The 14076-nt window shown below is 37.1% G+C and overlaps 1 protein-coding gene across 2 annotated transcripts in view; it reads right to left on the bottom strand.

Moving 5' to 3' along the window:
- Positions 1–14076, bottom strand: part of PIK3C2A (phosphatidylinositol-4-phosphate 3-kinase catalytic subunit type 2 alpha) — a 98471-nt gene that overhangs the window by 51184 nt on the left and 33211 nt on the right. For both annotated transcript variants that reach the window (XM_045894067.3, XM_064576792.1), the window contains 2 exons: positions 7569–7672; positions 1883–2040 (listed from right to left, as the gene is read on the bottom strand). In XM_045894067.3, the coding sequence (XP_045750023.1) occupies positions 1883–2040; positions 7569–7672 (262 nt within the window). The remainder of the gene's footprint in view (positions 1–1882; positions 2041–7568; positions 7673–14076) is intronic.

Below are 14076 nucleotides of genomic sequence, written 5' to 3'. Positions count from 1 at the left end.
CTGTAAAAGAGGCATCATTTTCATTTTGCTCATTTCACTCTATACACTTATTGAGAATGTAATTCTTATCATTTAAGAGTGTACTATACAACAGAAATATAATGTAGGTCACATACAGAATTTAAGATTTTCTACTAGCCAGATTAAAAATAGTAAAAAGAAACAAGTGAAGCTAATTTCAACATGTTTTATTTAACCTAATAAATCCAAAATGTCACTGCAACATATAACCAGCATTTTAAAATTACCAATGACACATCTTATTTCTTTTCAAATTGGGTCCTTGAAATCCACTGTGTATTTTACACGTACAACACATCTCACTCTATATTAGCCACATTTCGAGTACTCCATAGCCACATTGGGCTAGTGATTACTGTATTAGATAGGGCAGATCTAAGCTACGAAAGCCACCTCCCTACTGGAGTCTTCCTCCAAAAAGGTTGACATTTAGCAGTATCTAGCAAACGATGATTTAAACCAAATCATAAGGGAAAAAAAATCACCATTTTAAATGTTTGACATGTTCCTGATAAATTTTTCAATGAAGACTAAAAATACAGCAAGTAGAAAGTACTGTTCAATTATCATTCTTGACAATAGCTGGATACTAAGATTACAACACATTTAGAAAACTTAAAGTAACCTCTTAATCTATTTCGTACTTAGAGCTTCTATGTTCAATTTAGAAGACATTACTAAGTTCAGACTTCATGAAAATCAACAGATTGGCAGAAAAGGCCGTAAAATATCCAATGCAATGGGTACATTTCTGAACAGTCAATTGTATGGTAACATTTATCATTTGGACACACTTCTGCCATAATATGGTTACGTTTCTTAACAGAGATGTGCATTGTAAATGTACACATTTATGAAGAACCAAACAATAGGCATTTTGAGATATTTTCTCGAAAAGTAATCATATCTTGATAAATCAAGTCAAAATTTGATACAAATTAAAACATTTGTCATCAATGCTTACTATTTCTATCAAGGGGCCTACTGACCTTTCTTTAATTTTAGTAGTAATTCTTACAACATATGGGTTTTAAATCATTCCCCAAATCAAAATTTAAAGTATGCTTTATAAGAATAGTTCTTCCTTTAGAAACTAAAAGAATGATTGTTATAGTTGGCTAACATTTTTGTTTCAGATTCATATTTTTTTCAAAGAGCCTTGAAAAGTGCAAAGCTACAAGAAAGTATCCAAATATTGGACATATTCCTAGTCATAACCATTACAGAAAAAAATGGCATCATTTTTAGGCCAAAGTACTGTAGAAATAGAGGCTCTTATTCTACTGTTGGAATCCCATTAAAACAATATACGTCACGAGACTCAATAAACTATGACAAAAAATTTCCTACAGACTTAAGGATACATTTCTAGAAAGGATATCCACACCAAATTTGGAAGAGAGAGTTAGAACCAAAGGAGAATTATCTTCTTTGAGGAGCTTAGCAAAATACCTGGAATTTCAATTTCACTGACAGCTCTTTATAAACAAGCATTCTTTTTGCCATAAAATGAAAAAAAAAAAAAAAAAGCACTGGACTATAATTAGCCTTTCAATCTCATGCTTTGGGACCTTGGCCAAGGGCCATCAATTAATCAAAACTACTCAGCATTTTTCAGAGAAATATGCAGTAATAAAGGTAAACTCTTTTCCCACTAGTCCTAACCAGAAAATTATCCAAATGAATGCCAATTTTTTGAAAAGGGTAACTAATGAATGTTAAGTATTTTACCACACACACAACACAAAATTTTTAAAAAGGATACCTAATGGTAACAGGGTCAAGAATGATTAAAATTAACATTTTAAACATTTCTCCCTAATCAGAGCAAAACAAGATCGTTGGGAAACTATCAACCTACCATCACATGTAAAAGTAACTGGCAATTGAAATCCTTCAATTTCAATGGAGACCTTCACGCTAGCATTTTCTCCACATATGTTTCTTTGTACTGTAACTGGACTTAACAAATAGCCTGGATTTGTGCAGTGATTAGTATATGGAAAGTTGGTCTTCAATCTGTTCACAAGAAAGAAGGAATAAAAAAATCTTTTTAAGTTGCATTTGAGAGCCCTAAACAAAACTTTGCATGCTTACAGCCATTCAGTTCTGTGTCTTTGTTCAATTCTAGAGCAGCTCTTGAGAACTGTAATGAATGGACCCCAGTCAAACTCCAAATACCAGCATTTGTCTTTTATTTATTTATTTATTTTTAAGATTTTTATTTATTTGATAGAGAGAGACACAGGGAAAGAAGGAACACAAGCAGAGGGGGTGGGAGAGGGAGAAGCAGGCTTCCCACTGAGCAGGGAGCCCGATGCGGGGCTCGATCCCAGGACCCCAGGATCACGACCTGAGCCCAAGGCAGATGCTTAACGACTGAACCACCCAGGCACCCCCAGCATTTGCCTTTTAGATAAAAGGAATCCAAGAAAAGAGATTAAGTACTGCCAGGATATCTGTGGTAACATTATCAACATTAACCAGGCATACACTGGATACAAGGCATTAAATGAGGTTTTCTGCTTCAGATTTTTTGGCTATACAGTATCATTACACAAAATGTATACTTTTAATGAATCCACTGAGAATATAGGTAAAGTAACCTTCAACTGCAATTGTGAGAGGGACAAAAAGTCTGTTGTCTTTTAAAAATCTTTTCCTTAGAGTCTTTTCCCTACATTTTGGGGGCAGAGGGTTGTTAGACAACAATAAAAAATCATTACCAGTTTTTACAGTGCTATAGGCCTTTATTGTCTCAAAGTGATTCTAAAACTTAGGGAATAGCAAGAATTGCCTGTGAAGGTATTCACAGGAACAACACAGTTGGTAAACTGAAATATAGGAGTACGGTATATATGGCTCTTCTCCAGACAGCACTTCTGTTATCAGAAAACAAAGGAAAATTTGATGCCTTATTTAAACTTGTAGCCTTCCTTTAACTGACTTTTTTCTGGAGGTTAGAAGACAAGATCAAATCCTCCTATCTGCTTTTCATAGGAATATAAATGGAATGAATGCTTGAAGTGTTGTATATTTGCTTCTGTAGAGATTAAAATAATCAAGTCATAGGAATAGAATAAAATAGTTTGAGTTGACAAAAAGAAAAGGATCAGGAGAGGGACACCTGGGGGGCTCAGTTGGTTAAGTGTGTGACTTTTGGTTTCAGCTCAGGTCATGATCTCAGGGTCCTGAGATTAAGCCCCTTGATCGGCTCCATGCTGAGCATGGAGTGTGCTTGAGATTCTTTCCCCCATCCTATCCCTCCCCCTCTATTCTTCCCCCTGCTTGAGCTCTCTCTCTCTCTCTAAAATAAATAAAATCTTGGGACGCCTGGGTGGCTCAGTCAGTTAAGTGTCTGCCTTCAGCTCAGGTCATGATCCCAGGGTCCTGGGATTGAACCCCTCATCAGGCTCCCTCTCTCCCCTGCTCGTGTTCTAGCTCTCGCTAACTCTTTCTCAAATAAATAAATAAATAAAATCATAAAAAAAAAAAAAAACTGCTGGGGCCCCTGGGTGGCTCACTTGGTTAAGCGTCTGACTTTTGGTTTCAGCTCAGGTCACGACCTCAGGGTCCTGAGATTAAGCCCCTCGACCGGCTCCATGCTGAGCATGGAGTGTGCTTGCACTCTTTCTAAAGTAAATAAGATTTTGGGATGCCTGGGTGGCTCAGTCAGTTAAGTGTTTACCTTCGGCTCGGGTCATGATCTCAGGGTCCTGGGATCAAGCCCCGTATTGGGCTTCCTGCTCAGGGGGAGCCTGCTTCCCCCTCTCCCTCTGGCCCACTGCTTGTTTCTCTCTCTTTTGCTCTCCCAAATAAGTAAAATCTTAAGAAAAAAACTAATATAAGTAATAAGCTTACATTGATATTGGAAATGCACCTTTATACATGGACACAGTATCTTCAGATATTTGATTGTTTTCAAACTTACCCCTCCATAACATAATACCAAGACCTTTATTGGACCTTGCCTAAGACTCTTGTTTCTTATTTACTAGGTATTCTCTTGTTATCTACAGTATAAAATAGATGCTCATAGCAAATCACATAATTAACTAATCCAGGAAATATTAGAGACTTTTGTCTATATCCAAGCAAGATTTCAAATTTCAGAAATCCTTAAAGATGATGAAAGGACAATCAAATTCCTGATAATAGCTCAGAAAAATAGTTCAAGAATTTAATTAGACAAAATTTCCAGTGATAAAAGTTATATTCAATGAACTTGATTTGGTAGGGGGGAACCCTTCATTTCCTTTCCTTAAAGTGAGTCCTTTTTTGAATACATGCACCCCAATGTTTATAGCAGCATTATCTATAATAGCCAAATTATAGAAACAGCTCAAGTGTCCACTGATACTTATATATATATGTGTAAATATATGTATATATATACACACACACATACATACATAGTTATATATACATATATATAATGGAATACTGGAATATATAATGGAATATTACTCAGCCATAACAAAGAATAAAAGCTTGCCATTTGCAATGACATGGATGGAGCTGGAGAGTACTATGCTTAGAGAAATAAGTCAAAAAAGACAAATACCATGATTTCACTCATATGTGGAATTTAAGAAACAAATAAATGAGCCAAGGGGGGAGGGGAAGAGAGAAAGGCAAACCAAGAAACAGACTCTTTTTTCTTTATGTAGGTTCCATGCCCAGCATGAAGCCTAGCATGGAGTTTGAACTCATGACCCTGAGATCCAGACCTGAGCTGAGATCATGTCAGACCCTTAACTGACTGAGCCACCCATGTGTCCCCAAGAAACAGACTCTTAACTATACAGAACAAAGTGATGGTTACTAAGAGGAGGTGGGTGAGGGAATGGGTTAAATAGGTGATGGGAATTAAGGAGTGCACTTATTGTGACGAGCACAGGTGATACATGGAAGTGTTGAATCACTATATTGTACACCTGAAACTAATATTGTACCTATATGTTAACTAACTGGAATTTATTTATTTTTATTTATTTTTATTTTTATTTATTTATTTATTTATTTTTTTAAAGATTTTATTTATTTATTCATGAGAGACAGAGAGACAGAGGCAGAGGTAGAAGCAGGCTCCCCGTGGAGCAGGGAGCCCCATGCGGGACTTGATCCTGGGACTCCAGGATCATGACCTGAGCCGAAGGCAGTCGCTTAACCGACTGAGACACCCAGGCGCCCCTGGAATTTTTTTTTTTTTTTTTAAAGATTTTATTTATTTGACAGAGAGAGACACAGCAAGAGGAAACACAAGCAGGGGAAGTGGGAGAGGGAGAAGGCTTCCCACTGAGCAGGGAGCCTGATGCGGGGCTTGATCCCAGGACCCTGGGATCATGACCTGAGCCGAAGGCAGACGCTTTAACGACTGAGCCACCCAGGCAGCCCCATTTTAGTCCTTTAAACTAAAAGAGACTCTTGAGATCACTAACCCAACTCCCTAATTTCACACAAGAAAAAAAAAATGTATCAGTCTGTTACACAAGTAATCTTAATTGTAAACAAATACCTGACAAATCTTTCATAGCTGAGTTAAAATGACTAAATGAATCATTTTAGGAGATTTCAAAACGTAAGGAGTTTAAGGAGTAAGAGTGTAAATTCCAGTGCAGAAATGACCATACTGGAAAAAATAGAGCCATTAACTTCTTCAAGGGACACCTCCTGACCCCAATCTCCAAAGTCACACGGGAAAAGAGGAGCCTAGAACATGGCTTCAAAAACACCTCTGTTTCTTACTTCTCTGAAATATTTGTTGCAATCACTCTCTACTAATGGAAATAAAATTACAAAAAGAAGACATTCTCTCCTTAGTTCATCTGGGGTTTCAGATTATGTAAGCCACTGTGTGCGTAAATAAAAATAATCATTTTAGCTTAGTGGCAGAGTCTGTAAATAACTCTAAGATTCAAATGGGGAGAAAAGGTAGATATCAGCCTAATTTCTCCACCTGCAAAGCTTAAATGCCACAGTCACTCAACACAGTCTAACAGAAAGCATATAGGGCTTATTTAGGGAGAAAACTGAAGGAACTACATAAACACGTTAACAGATTACTTCCAAACAATTAAGGCAAAAGAGTATTTCCAAATTATTAACCACACACACACGGTATAATCACATGAAGGCATAGGTAACTTATAATACACGTAATTTGAATACTAAGTCACCTAAATGTCTCTCTTCCATCTTAAATGCCTGCTGAAAAACCGGATTTTAAAAATCCAGTTAAGAGTAAACTTTGCAGGAAAGAAAAAGTGGCTCTACTGATATTTTTCTTCTTTTTCTCCCCTAAGGTATTCTGAAGAAAAGAAATGCTGGTTAAGAGGTAACAAAGACAGAATTTTAATGAACTACCACCAAAAGTCTAGAAAATCTAGTTAATAAGCTCCTTAAACATTAAAATGATGTATATACTCAAAAATGATTTGGGAACCCCAAACTCTGTTTTGCTTAAAGCAGACCACACTGAGGAAAATAGTGAATTCAGAATAAATCCCTCAGTAGTGATATACTTTCTTTTGATAATAGATTTCAACCCCTTGGCCACAATGTTTGTTATTCCACTCTTTTCTTCCGTGGGATTTTTGTATCTGGTGCGGGCTAAGAGGACTCCCTTTCCTCTCTGATAGCAAGACCATTAGAATATGAAGTCTAAGCTATCAGTGGCTATATTCCCTGCCTTCAAAACCCCATCTGCAGTAGTAGAAAATGAAGCCAACATGCAGGAAGGAAGGGCCGGAAGAAGGAAAGGATGAAAATGGGAAAGGGGAATCCAAAGGGAGGAGGGATCAATTCAAGTGTGTGAATTCCAAGATCTTGCTGTCACTGAGTTCTGCTCCATCCTTCCTCTTTCTGCTATAGGCGTTTATGAATCAATATATGACTGTTCTTGATTTAAGCTCATTTAAGATGGGTTTCTAGCACTCACAACAGAAGTCCAGACTAATACAGTGATACAATGGAAAGAAAACACACTGAATCAGAAGCAAAGGAGACCTGGCTCTCTATGCTGCTGGCTAGCTGAGTAAATTTTAGTAGGTAACTTCTCTGAGTCTCAGTTTCCTCATCTATAAGAAGTATTAGACATATTTAAGATAAAAAGAGTATTTTAGAAATACATTTTCCTAACCTTCAGAAAATGTATTTGCTCCTGTAATCTTTTAAAGCATCTCTTAAAGGAGGACAGTATTTTGAATATCAGAATGTTTACAGAAAATTAAGTCTCCCTAAAACAAAAACAGGCATTTTCTAAGTGTACCAAAACTTATATATGTTTAAAGCATGTTTTCAATGGTTAATTAACTGTCTGACCTCAATTTTTTCTTCTAAATACAAACTAAACAGTAAAGATACAGGTTCAACTGCAGTTGGTGTTAATGTGTTAATTAATGGTCTTGAAATTTTAGCCACAGGGAAAACATAATTAAAATTTTAAAAATTTTAGAATTATTAGTACTAAGCTTGTTTGCAAGTTAACTTTTTCAAAGCGAGTATTTAATAAAAAAACCTTCAATTTATAAAGAAAAATTCCTTACTTTGTAATGGACTGACAAAAAGCTGCCACTTCCTCATTCTGTACTTCAATTTCTTGTAGAAGAGAACTTCCAGATGGCAAACTACTGGTCCCATTTGGGTCTTTCTGTAACCAAAAAAATGTTTTTATTTTAAAAGTAAAAGATCCCCAAATGCTAAATAGAAGCATAGCACAAACCCATTTTTACAAAAGTATGTACAAATATATGGAGAGAAAATAAATCATATCAATAACAAAGTTTTATATAATAGATTTCTATCTTTGTAAAAGTAATACCAGCTAATAAGCCTTGAAGTTCATTGGTTTTACTTGCTCAAAAGTAGAAGTGGGCTATACTCTGTACTGGTCAACAAGACTGGAATGCTAAAGATATTTCCATTCAAAATCTTCCCGAAATAAATGCTTCAGAGAGTTAACAGCTGAATAAAATTAAAGGACTACGCTGTTTTAAGAAAGTGGAAAGATCAGGCCTATTTGGGACTTCTCTAGTAACCAGGAATTCTATTTTTTCAACTTTGGCCTCAAATTCCAAGAAAGCAGCTGGTTCTTTATGTAAGACAATGAGTTTTAGGAGTGAGCAGGCATTTTCCATGTTAATGAACTTATACAAACATCCTGACAGTCCTTTAAAAGTTTATGTCTGATCAAACTCTGTGTGCAATGCTTTAACAAGATAAATTCACTACCCAACAGAGCCGAACAGCAGAGTCCATTTGGAAGTGTCTTTTTAAAAAAAGATTTTATTTATTTGAAAGAAAGTGCGCGTGCAAGTGCCTGAGTGGGGAGGCGCCGGGAGTGGAGGTGGGGGCCGCAGTGGGAGCAGAGGAGGAGGGAGAGGAAGGGGGAAAGAATGTTAAACGGACTCCACGCTGAACGCAGAGGCCAACAGAGGGCTGGATCTCACGACCCTGAGCTCACAACCTGAGCTGAAACCAAGAGATACTTAACGGACTGGGCCACCAAGGCAGCCCCATTTAGAGGTGTTTTGACTTATTACATAAAAATACTTACTCTGACACAAATTTCAAATGTAAATTTCCTTTGAAATTAATTAAATTAAAATTGGAATATTCTCAATTCAAAATTAAGTGAATGAGAATACAGTACATACATTTCAAGAATTCTAATGGAGTTCAATGATCATGGCACACAAAAAGACCTTGTCAGAAAAATTACTGAAAATTTAGGGCAACAATTCCTTTATGAATTTCCTTCTTTTAAAATGTGTCAGAGCCCTTTCTCCTAGAATGTGATATGCACATGTAAGGGGAGAACAAAAAAAACACAAAACAAGCCTTGAGTTCTAGAAAATCACAACTAAAAATAACACAGCTCATGGGAAAAAACACAGTTAAGGCAAACTATTCAAAATCAGCGTAACTTTGTAATCAAGGCCTCGACTAAAATAACGAGTCCTTATAAAAATACGTGCACAGTTAAATCTCCACTTGAATGTGCACCTAGCATTATGGTCTTAGATCCTCTGAAGCCTTAAACCCCGGAACTCCTGCTTCTTTGTTTGTGATATGGATTCTTGAGGGCATCCGCTTCTAGTCAAGACCAATTTCAGGGAAGTTAAAAATATAATCTAGGAACTTCACGCAAGTTCTTAAAGCAAAGAGAAAGGTCTTCACACCTTCTTTGTCTGCACTTACTGCTTCACCAGAGAGCTTAACACTGTGGAATATGGAGTCGTTCCTGAAGCCACTCATTCAACCACATCATCACTAGAAGACAACACTTCTGCAGGACTTCCAATGTTTTCCTTAATATTTTCTCATATTACTAAAGCCTTCTCTTTAATTGTGAGAAAGTTTGTCCTTGATTGTTTTAAAATGTTACATGCTGGAAAGATTATGTTTGAACTAATGCCACTTCTCCATTTTACTGACATCAAGCCAATATTTACCAATTATGTAAGTTAATTTGTGTTACAGAAACGAGCACTGTAGCAAATAAACCATACAACCCTGAAAATGGGATTTGATATTTCTATCAATTCTCTGGTCTGACATATCAAGTTTGCCATAATCTAATCCAACCGCATTTCCCAGAACTTACCAAATGATTTCTATGTTCCAATTAGCTTAAATCATATCCTGTTCCTATAAAACACAAACTGAACTATCCTGCCTCTGAATCTTTTAGTCTTCAATGCCTTCCTCCTAACCTGCCCTCACAACCCAAGTCAAAATCTGTTATTTTTTAAGGCCCAACAAAATGCTACTTCATCTACAGTGTCCTTTAATACTCAGCATGAAACAATTCTCCCCTCCTATCACTTCTAAGTACTTAGTCTGAACCAAACACCATATCATCACATTGTTTTATATTTGTCGTAATGTGAAAGCCCTTTGAAGATAATCTAATTTTATTGAATGTTACATTCTTGTAGAATTTTATATCAGGTGCCCCTAGGTCTTTCCTTTCAAGAAGGTTATAGATCATAGATCACACAGATCACTTAATTTCTGCAATTTTCTATATAAGTTTCAACTGACAGTGACAGAAATAGACTATAACTAATTCTCTAGTCATACATCAAGATAAAAACACCTGAAAAGTTCTGTTTTTATTTTGTTTTTACAAAGTAAAAAACAGTTGAGTTGCAAATGTGTCATCTTATACAGGAACATTAGGTTTTTTGTTTTTCTTCATTCTTTCTGTAACAAATTTTTTTTTTTTTTACATTTTACACTTTAGGGGTGGCTGGGTGGCTCAGCTGTTAAGCGTCTGCCTTCAACTCAGGTCATGATCCCAGCATCCTGGGATCGAGTCCCACATCGGGCTCCTTGCTCCACGGGAAGCCTGTTTTTCCCTCTCCCACTCCCCCTGCTTGTGTTCCCTCTCTCGCTTGTCTCTGTCAAATAAAGAAGTAAAATCTTAAAAAAAAAAAAAAAATTTTTTTTTACACTTTACACCTATTCCCTCAACTCTTGGCCCCAGTCCTGCCCTTAAATTCCACTCAAACAACCTAGGCATCAAATCATCTCTTTTCTCCACTGATTTTGCACAAACCTTTATGTAGCATTCAAGGCTTTCTATTTTGTACTGCAGTTATATGCACACACATGGTGTCTCTCCCTTCTAACCCAAGTTCTTTAAGGATTAGGTCTGTGAATGATTAATCTGTAACCCATACATTGTATCCTCAAATATTTTCAACCAATGAAAGAGACAAATAAAAAATTGCTAACGCTATTATCTAATATATGTAACAAAGAAAGAAGTCTGTGGGGGGGAAGATAGTGAGTCTTCTAGTAAATATTTTACGTTTGTAAATTCATGTAGTTGTTTGGTTACCATCTAGAAGTATTCTATTCCAGAGCTAAATGCATAGATTTGAAGATCATTTAATTTCTGCAATTTTCTACTGGGAAATTTCTCTCTGCTAATGGCTGTAGGCATCCATTAAGATCAATGAGAAAGCAATATCCCATATATACACACATGTAAAGAGATTTACTATAAGACGTTGGCTCCTGTGATTATAGAGGCTGACGGGCCTCAAGATCTGTCAGCTGGCAAGCTGGAGACCCCGGAGACAATGGTATAGTTCCCATCTTAGTCCAATAGGCTCAAGACCCAGGAAGAGCTGATGTTTCAGCTGGAGTCCACAGGCAGGAAAAAAAAAAAACCCATGTTCCAGCTCAAAGGCAGCTAGGCTGGAGGAATTTCCCCTCATTAGAAGTAGGGTCAGCTGCTTTGTTCTATTCAGGCACTGAACTGGTTGGATGAGGTCCACCCACCTTAGGGAGGGCAATCTGTCTTTACTCATTCTATGGATTCAAATATTAATCTCATCCAGAAACACCCTTACAGACAAACCTACATTAACGTTTGACCAAATGTCTGAGCACCCCAAGGCACAATCAAATGGACACATAAAATTAACCATCAGAGCATCTCAACCACAGAGAACCAAGGAGTCAAATCATTGCAGGAGCGTAGACCAGTAGCTTTCAAACTATCTTGGAGCCTCAAAATTAAGCACCGACCAAGAGAGTACAGGTAAGAAATATTAAAGGCAACTAGAGCAAAACCTTGCAGAAATGCCTATGTTTAGAAGCTAGACAAAGGAAAAGGAGTCAAAGATTACAGAAGGGAAACTAGGAAGTAGATTTAACTAGGGCCACAGAAGAGAAGTTTCAAGGAAAGGATGCAGTCAACTGTTGCAAATGAAGCAAAAGAGCTGGACATTGGATACAGTCACTAGATTGGCAATTAGTATTCATATTACCAGAAACAAGTTTCTGCAACACGATGAAAACAGAAGAGGATGGTGAGAGACTGGAAAGGCAGTAACTACAAATTCCTCTTTAAAGAGTAATGGTAGAAAATACTCTGCGGAGACAAGAACAAGAAAAGAGGTGAGGGCGCCTGGGTGGCTCAGATGGTTAAGCGTCTGCCTTTGGCTCAGGTCATGATCCCAGGGTCCTGGGATCGAGTCCCACATCGGGCTCCCACCTCAGTGGGGAGCCTGCTTCTCCCTCTGACCCTCTCCCCTCTCATGCTGTTTCTCTCTCGCTCGCTCTCTAAAAAACAAGTAAAATCTTTAAAAAAATAAATAAAAATAAATAAATAAATAAAAATAAAGAAAAGAGGTGAAAGAGTTAAGTTTCAAAAAGTGAAGGAACAGCCCTTCCATCCAAACCAGAAAGAAGGTGGGAAATCTGAGGTGGGAAAGTGCATACAAAAAACGGCCTTAACCTCAGTAGTTAAACAAGAGTAGTAAGGTCATCCACCAGAGGTGGTGGAAAGGGTGGATTAAGGATAGTGATGAAGGTTTGAAATAATTCACAAAACTCTACCAGTATATACTTTGTAAAGCATTTTTTTTTAAAGATTTTATTTATTTTATTTATTTGGCAGAGAGAGAGCAGGAGAGCACAAGCAGTGGGAGCAGCAGAGGGAGAGGGAGAAACAGGCCCCCTGCTGAGCAGGGAACGTGATGCGGGGCTCGATCCCAGGACCCTGAGATCATGACCTGAGCCGAAGGCAGATGCTTAACGACTGAGCCACCCAGGTACCCCAAGCAGTTTTAAGAATATGGGAAAGCTTTACATCTATAGATGCAAGGTTCATGCCATACTTTCCCAGAAATTAGACTGAACACAATACCAAATTTTCAATAAATGTACTTTAAGCGTTATATGTATATGTTGTATGTATATATCGGTTACTATTTGGAACAAAGTTAATTACTTATTTGAATTTTTAAACAGTTTTACAAAGAGACTTCACTAAGCTATTCAAATAGTTTACTACGTTCAGCTAGACAATGGAAATTATTTTGTTCCGTATTGCCTCTTGTTTAGGGGCACCTAGGTGGTTTAGTTGAGCATCTGACTCTTGATTTCCGCTCAGGTGATGATCTCAGGGTCATGGATCGAGCTCCAAGATGTGCTCCAAACCCAGCGTGGAGTGTGCTTGGGGTTTTCCTCTCCCTCTGCCCCACCCCAACGAAATAAATAAAATCTTGAAAGAAAAAAAAAAGATTACCTCTTGTTTAAAATTAATGACAGACCTTCTGCCAATGGGGGATATAAATGTTTATAATGTTAATACGGTTGACTTTTAGAAAGAACCAATACCCACAGAACTTTGCAAAGCCAGTTCTATGAAATAATTTATTACTAAAATCTTTGCAATCTGCTCAAAGTAATTCAATTTATAGCTATTAACTAAAAGTCTGATTTAAACTTAAGTTGCCGTAAGAGAGTTTTAAATTCTATGCTGCCTTTTCCTGGTACTGGTCACAAAAATTTGAACCAAAGCATTTAGATTATTATTAACAAAAGACACTAGAAGGAAACAGGAAGTAAGCTTGCTGAATGAGAAGAAAAACACTCTTTTAACACAAAGCATAAAATTCTTATAGGAAATGAATACTTAAGCATGTAAAGTAATTATAAAGAATAGGCACTGCAATCTTATTTTCCAAAAAAAACTATGAATCTCAGGGAAAAGTTTTTAAATAACTTGACAGGAACCATCATTATTAAATGGCTATTTGTTAAGTTCCACTGTCAATATTTAACTGTAATACCTGCCTCCTTGAATTTTCTTCCTCATCGGTCCTTGTTCTATTTTCTGGAACAATGGACTTTATTATTTTTTTTAAAGATTTTATTTATTTATTTGACAGAGACACAGCGAGAGAGGGAACACAAGCAGGGGGAGTAGAAGAGGGAGAAGCAGGCCTCCCGCGGAGCAGGGAGCCTGATGCGGGGCTCGATCCCAGGACCCTGGGATCATGACCTGAGCCAAAAGCAGATGCTTAACGACTGAGCCACCCAGGTGCCCTGGAACAATGGACTTTAAAATTAAGTTACTAACTTGAACTTCTCAATTCACATCAAAAAATATAAACAGGATTTGATTAATTTTAACCTTTCTATAAATCTTTCAGCACCTGCTACCACTTGTCTGTTCTAATTAGCACAAAATGCTACTTACTGTAGCACAAGGGTAACATATTTAATATATTGTGAAATTTAGTACATCAC

The sequence above is a fragment of the Mirounga angustirostris genome, unplaced genomic scaffold (assembly GCF_029215605.1).
Source record: "Mirounga angustirostris isolate CCGP_5_RB_7025 unplaced genomic scaffold, mMirAng1.0.hap1 SCAF_13, whole genome shotgun sequence".
Taxonomy (NCBI): Eukaryota; Metazoa; Chordata; class Mammalia; order Carnivora; family Phocidae; genus Mirounga; species Mirounga angustirostris.
Note: the sequence above shows the minus strand (reverse complement) of the source record. Positions and strands in the feature narration are given on the sequence as shown.